Source organism: Daucus carota, chromosome 9 (genome assembly GCF_001625215.2).
Source record: "Daucus carota subsp. sativus chromosome 9, DH1 v3.0, whole genome shotgun sequence".
Taxonomy (NCBI): Eukaryota; Viridiplantae; Streptophyta; class Magnoliopsida; order Apiales; family Apiaceae; genus Daucus; species Daucus carota.
In genome coordinates, this window is record NC_030389.2 from 20,572,596 (window position 1) to 20,579,079 (window position 6,484).

General features: G+C 39.6%; 1 protein-coding gene across 1 annotated transcript; it reads left to right on the forward strand.

Annotated features, from left to right (window-relative positions):
• The first annotated feature begins 232 nt into the window (after positions 1–232).
• Positions 233–5,376, forward strand: LOC135149473 (uncharacterized). The gene is made up of 5 exons (XM_064085198.1): positions 233–875; positions 1,015–1,019; positions 2,308–2,813; positions 3,415–5,164; positions 5,296–5,376. The coding sequence occupies exons 1-5, from the start codon at positions 233–235 to the stop codon at positions 5,374–5,376; spliced, it is 2,985 nt and encodes a 994-aa protein (XP_063941268.1).
• The last annotated feature ends 1,108 nt before the right edge of the window (positions 5,377–6,484 follow it).

The window sequence follows — 6,484 nt, forward strand, 5'->3', positions numbered from 1 at the left end:
TTTTTGTGAAGATGTCAATACATTTTAGGATAAATTCATGTTATTGACATTTATGCATTATTGTCGGAGGTACCAAGATCGAGTTATGAGACAACGTCCTGAGACAACGCCACAACAATTAGATCATATTGTGAAAACTCGATTCAAAGCTTGGTTTAAGAAAAAGGTTGAGAAAGACGAGATAGACGGACCTCGTTTCATGGACTTGCTATAAGGACCGACATTAAAGGTCATGACTTTTGAAACTTATCAAGTTAATGGATATAAATATTCAAAATCCTCCGCATCCGGTTCCGGTGTTGTAGTTAAGGGAACTTTGCACGAAAATAATCTTGATTATTATGGTCAACTAAAAGAAATTGTGAGACTTATTTATCAAGGATGCAATCACGTATATTTGTTCAAATGTGTATGGATTGATAGTCTTGGAAATGGTGTGAGGATCGATAAGAATCGAGTGGTGACGGTTGATATAACTTCAAGATTGAGATATAACGAAGTTTTTATTTTAGCTAGTCAAGCCTTTCAAGTATATTACGCTCCTAGCGTATTGGATCCACGAAGCCAAATCTATACGGTGGTCGAATCTAAAAGTCATTTGATTGATGAATCAATTATTGTGCAAAACGATATAGAGGACGCTTTTCAAGAAGATAGATCTAATGCCGCTAGCTCATTTTCACTATTTGTTGATTTTGCACAATATGGACAAATACCATTTATTTGGCTTGAAAATCAAGATGATGATGATGAAGAAGACGAATTGCGAGATGATGAAAATCAAGATGATGATGATGTTGAGCACAATGAAGAAGAGGAAAATGATAATGAAGATGATGATGAAGATAATGATGATGATAATGAAGATGATGACGGTTTTGATGACTTTCAATGATGTTTAAATTTGTGTAATGATTTATAATAGTGTAATGATATACAATGGTGTAATGATATACAATGTTGTTTAGGTTGCTTAGTAATTTGGTTATGTATTGGTATTTGATGTTGGTATAGGATTGGTAATTGAAACTGTAGAAGAATCTGCATTTTGTTTCCAAAAATAGCCGAGAAAATAGACCGATAGTACTCATAACCGACCGTTTTTGACCATACCATTACCAGAAAACCGACCACATTCATATAAAACCGACCACACAGGCTATAGACAATTCCAGAAAACCGACCGTCTTCATTTAAATATGGTCGGTTATACACATCAGGAAACCGTACTGGGCTAAACCCGACCGCATCATAACCGACCACGGATAATCGACCGTGGCAGGCTTTGACTTCGGTCGGTTTTACTTAAAAGTCAGTCAAAGTCTATATATATAATTTATTATATATATATATATATATATATATTATAATAATATGAACAAATATATTAAGAATATATATATATATAATATTTTATATGTAATATTTTATATTAAATATATTAAGAATATAAATATATATATATATATACAGTCACTGCTAGCTATCTCTTCCGTCTTCATCATCTCTGCATGACTGATACATACACGTATGGTTACAAGTGAAGTGTCTGGAGAGGAAGGTGTGCAACCTAGCTCTTGTTTCCTTCTTTTCTCCCGGTGACAAGTAAACGTCAGTCATCCCATCCCCCTTAACAGTATTCAAAGCAGAACTGCCTCACTAGTCACTATCCCGTGTCTATATATTATTGGCTCATTTTTAATATATATTGTTTTAACTTATGTTTCCTAACTTCACGTGCATAGAATTTAAGATTATTCCCATGATTGCAAGTATATTGTTATAACTGATATATGTCATAAGCAGTGTTCTAATTAAAAATCCCCGATTTAACCGAGCAATCCCCGATTAATCCCTTGCAAGGTCGGCCATTGATTCGATTTTTGAAATCCAATTAATCCTCATATATATTTTTTAATCGAAGTATATATGATAAATATTAAAATTAAAATATTATATTACTTTAAATATGAATAATTATAGAGTTTATGAATATAGTAAATATATTAGTTACTAAATAGCTAATATAGTAATATAATTTTTAATTTGATATTAAAATATTATTAAATAATACTAGCTATTAATATATAATATTATTTTAATATTAATAACTATAGTTTTTATTTAATTAAATAATATAATTTGACCCGATTTTAAATTTAGGGTTTACTGAAACCGATCGGTTTGTGCTAAAACCGACCGACTGTATTTTTGCGCCTAAAATTTTATGAAAAGTTAAAAAACTTTGGAGTTCAACCACCACCTACTGTTTGCGAGCTTTGTGCGGGTGCACATTCATCTGATCAGTGTGCTATATCTAGTGAATCTGCTCAGTTTGTGAGCAACTTCCAGAGGTCACAACAGCCAGCTCCTTCCACTTATCATCCCAATAATAGGAATCATTCGAATTTCAGCTGGAGCAACAATCAGAACTTCATGCCACAACAGCAACAACAGTTTCAGCAGCAAGGAGCTAGACCTTTCAACCCTACTTGTTTCCAACAACAGTTTGCACCGAAGCAGCAATTCCATCCACCCCGATTCCATCAACAAAATCAAGGGGTGGCTGGACAGTCTTCCAATGAAAGGTCTGAATTGGAAGAATTGAGGTTAATGTTTAAATGCCAAGCGGTATCAATCGGGACTTTGGAGAATCAGATTGGGCAAATTGCTAATGCGTTGCTTAATAGACCACATGGAACTCTTCCTAGTGATACTGAGGCAAATCTGGGCAAGAAGGAAGTGAAGGAACAAGTACATGCTGTCACCTTGAGGTCCGGAAAGGTTACGAAGGATAGAGATTTAGCAACAGTGTAACACCCCAGTCCCACATCGAGTCGTGTGGAGACTTTAGTTCAGTTTATAAGCATAAGTACTACTACCAAGTGCACCAACAAATCATGATCTTTTGGGGGCCTGTGGTGGGCTTGTGGATTACCCAAGTTGTTGCACTTGGGCCAGTTTCTTTCGGCTTATTTTCGGATTCGGAATTCGGGACTTGACTCGATTTTCGAAAAAAGACTCGGGATTTGACCCGGGTTGTCACATATGGTATCAGAGCGAGGTTCTCGAAAGCTTGATTCGTCAAGTTGCCGGAGGTGGGGACACGAAGGATGGTGGTATTATCCCGCAATGGACAGAGATCCAGAGGCGGGGACACGAAGCCAGCCGGTATTATCCCACAATGGCTAGAGAGGTTCGATCTGGGCCTATGGGCTATCTGTTTCGGCCTGACGAGGACGTCAGGAATTTAAGTGGGGGAGTTTGTAACACCCCAGTCCCACATCGAGTCGTGTGGAGACTTTAGTTCAGTTTATAAGCATAAGTACTACTACCAAGTGCACCAACAAATCATGATCTTTTGGGGGCCTGTGGTGGGCTTGTGGATTACCCAAGTTGTTGCACTTGGGCCAGTTTCTTTCGGCTTATTTTCGAATTCGGAATTCGGGACTTGACCCGATTTTCGAAAATAGACTCGGGATTTGATCCGCCCCAATTCCAGAATAATGGTGGATCTTCGGGCGGATTTAGACAGAACAATCAGAGGTACAACACCCGCAGCTTTCAGCAGAAAAATGGGAATCAGGGGAATCAGCAAAACAGGTCAGGCAGTCAATCTGGGAGTCAGTCAGGCGGTCAAACTGGTCAGAATGGAGGAAGGTCTGCTTGTGCACACTGTGGGAAAATGCACAGTGGTGTTTGTCACTGGATTTTTAGGGCATGTTTCAATTGTGGCCGTCAAGGTCATACTATCAAGGACTGCAAGGCACCGTTGAAGAAATCTGGGGACCAAAATAATAAAGATGGGAAGAATGAGCAGAAAAGTTCTGGACGCGTGTTTTCTCTCACTGCAAAGGATGCGGCTAACTCTTCAGGTACCATCACAGGAACACTTCCTATTGGTAATAGTAATGCTACAGTCTTATTTGACACTGGTGCCACACATACATTTGTTTCTACATCTTACGTCAAACATCTATGCATTGCACCTACTACATTGTTGTATGGAGTTTCTGTTGCTAACCCTATGGGGTTAAATATGTCTGTGAATGTTCAATATCTTGAGTGTGTGGTTAGACTTGAAGATAGAGAATTATCTGTTGATCTCTTACCTATTCCGATGCGAGACTTTGATGTTATTTTGGGGATGGATTGGTTGGAACAACACAAGGCTACTATCGACTGTCAGCAGATGAAGATAATTTTTGGCGACCCAATTTCACCCGAGTTCGAGTTCCAAGGTTCAAAGCTTAATTCTCTGGAAAAATTTATTTCAGCTATTAAGGCACGGAAGATGATTGCACATGGTTGTGACGGATACTTGGCTCATATTGTCGATTCTTCTATAGAGCAAACTAAACTTGATGACGTCAGTGTGGCTCGTGAGTTTCCTGATGTATTTCCAGAGGATTTGGATGGATTACCACCACATAGAGAGGTGGAATTTTCTATTGATTTGATACCCGGTGCACAACCAATTTCCAAGGCTCCGTATAGAATGGCTCCGCTTGAACTACAAGAGTTGAAGGAACAGCTGCAGGAACTACTTGATAAAGGCTTCATCAGACCTAGTGTTTCACCATGGGGAGCACCAGTATTATTCATGAAGAAGAAGGATGGTTCGATGAGGCTTTGCATTGACTATCGGGAGTTGAATCGAATTACTGTGAAGAATAGGTACCCACTACCCAGGATTGATGATTTATTTGACCAGCTACAGGGGGCAAAATATTTCTCAAAGATTGATCTTCGTTCAGGCTACCATCAGTTGAGAGTGAAGGCAAGTGATATCCCTAAGACAGCATTTAGGACTCGGTATGGGCACTACGAGTTCTTGGTAATGTCTTTCGGGTTGACCAACACACCAGCAGTTTTTATGGACTTGATGAACAGGGTATTCAAAGATTTTCTAGATAAATTTGTGATCGTGTTTATTGATGACATCTTGGTGTACTCGAAGACTAAAGAAGAACATGAAGAGCATCTTAGATTGGTATTGGAAACGTTACGGGAGCACAAGTTGTATGCAAAGTACAAGAAGTGTGAATTTTGGCTCGATCAGGTTGCCTTTTTGGGACATATCGTATCAGTAGATGGAATCAAGGTGGACCCTGGAAAGGTTGAGGCTATTACCAACTGGCCGAAACCTAGTACTGTGACGGAGGTGAGGAGTTTTCTAGGACTTGCTGGCTATTATCGACGATTTGTTGAGGGTTTCTCAACCATTGCTATGCCATTGACGCAGTTGACTCGGAAAAGCAACAAATTCATATGGACTGATGAATGTGAGGCTAGTTTTCGAGAATTGAAGAAGAGACTTGTGACATCTCCAGTTTTGACTCTACCGTCTGGAATGGGCGGTTATGTGATCTATAGTGATGCTTCAAAGAAGGGACTTGGTTGTGTACTCATGCAGCATGGGAAGGTGATCGCCTACGCTTCAAGGCAACTAAAACCGTATGAGGTGAACTACCCGACACATGATTTGGAGCTTGCGGCCGTGATTTTTGCACTAAAGATTTGGAGACACTACCTGTATGGCGATAAATGTGAGATATTTACTGATCATAAAAGTTTGAAGTATATTTTTACCCAAAGGGAGCTTAACATGAGGCAGAGGCGATGGATTGAGCTATTGAAGGATTATGATGTGAGTATTCAGTATCATCCGGGGAAGGCTAATAAGGTAGCAGATGCCTTGAGTCGGAAGAACTTTGGGAATTTGGCAGCATTAATGACACAACAAAGCCCTCTTCAACGTGAGATTGAGAAGTTTGGCTTGGAGTTTTATCATCATGATGTTGTTGGTATGGTGGCAAGTATGCACATGGAGCCTAGTCTTATCTCTAGGATTAAGGCAGCTCAGGATGGTGATGGAGAGTTGGGGTACCTTATACAGAGCATGGAAGCTGGAAAGCAACCCGAACTTCGCATTGATGATCAGGGTATTGTTTGGTTGGGTAACCAATTATGTGTGCCCGATAACAAGGAACTTAGGGAGGAAGTGATGGAGGAAGCTCATCGGTCACCATTTTCAATTCATCCAGGTGGAACAAAGATGTATCATGACTTAAAAGAACATTTTTGGTGGATTGGTATGAAGCGTGATATAGCCGAGTTTGTTTCGAAGTGTTTGACTTGTCAGCAAGTGAAGATAGAGCATCAGAGACCTAGTGGATTGTTACAGCCTTTGGAAATGCCTACTTGGAAGTGGGAGCACATATGTATGGATTTTGTGATTGGATTGCCGAGGACTTTGAGGAAGAATGATGCAATATGGGTGATCGTGGATAGGCTTACTAAATCAGCACACTTTTTGGCTATTCGTGGTGGTACGAGCTTGGAGGGTTTAGCACTAGCGTACAGGAATGAGATTGTGAGACTTCATGGGATTCCAGTTTCGATTGTTTCCGATAGAGACCCTAGATTCACTTCAAAATTTTGGCAAGGATTTCAGAAAGCATGGGGTACCAAACTAAACTAC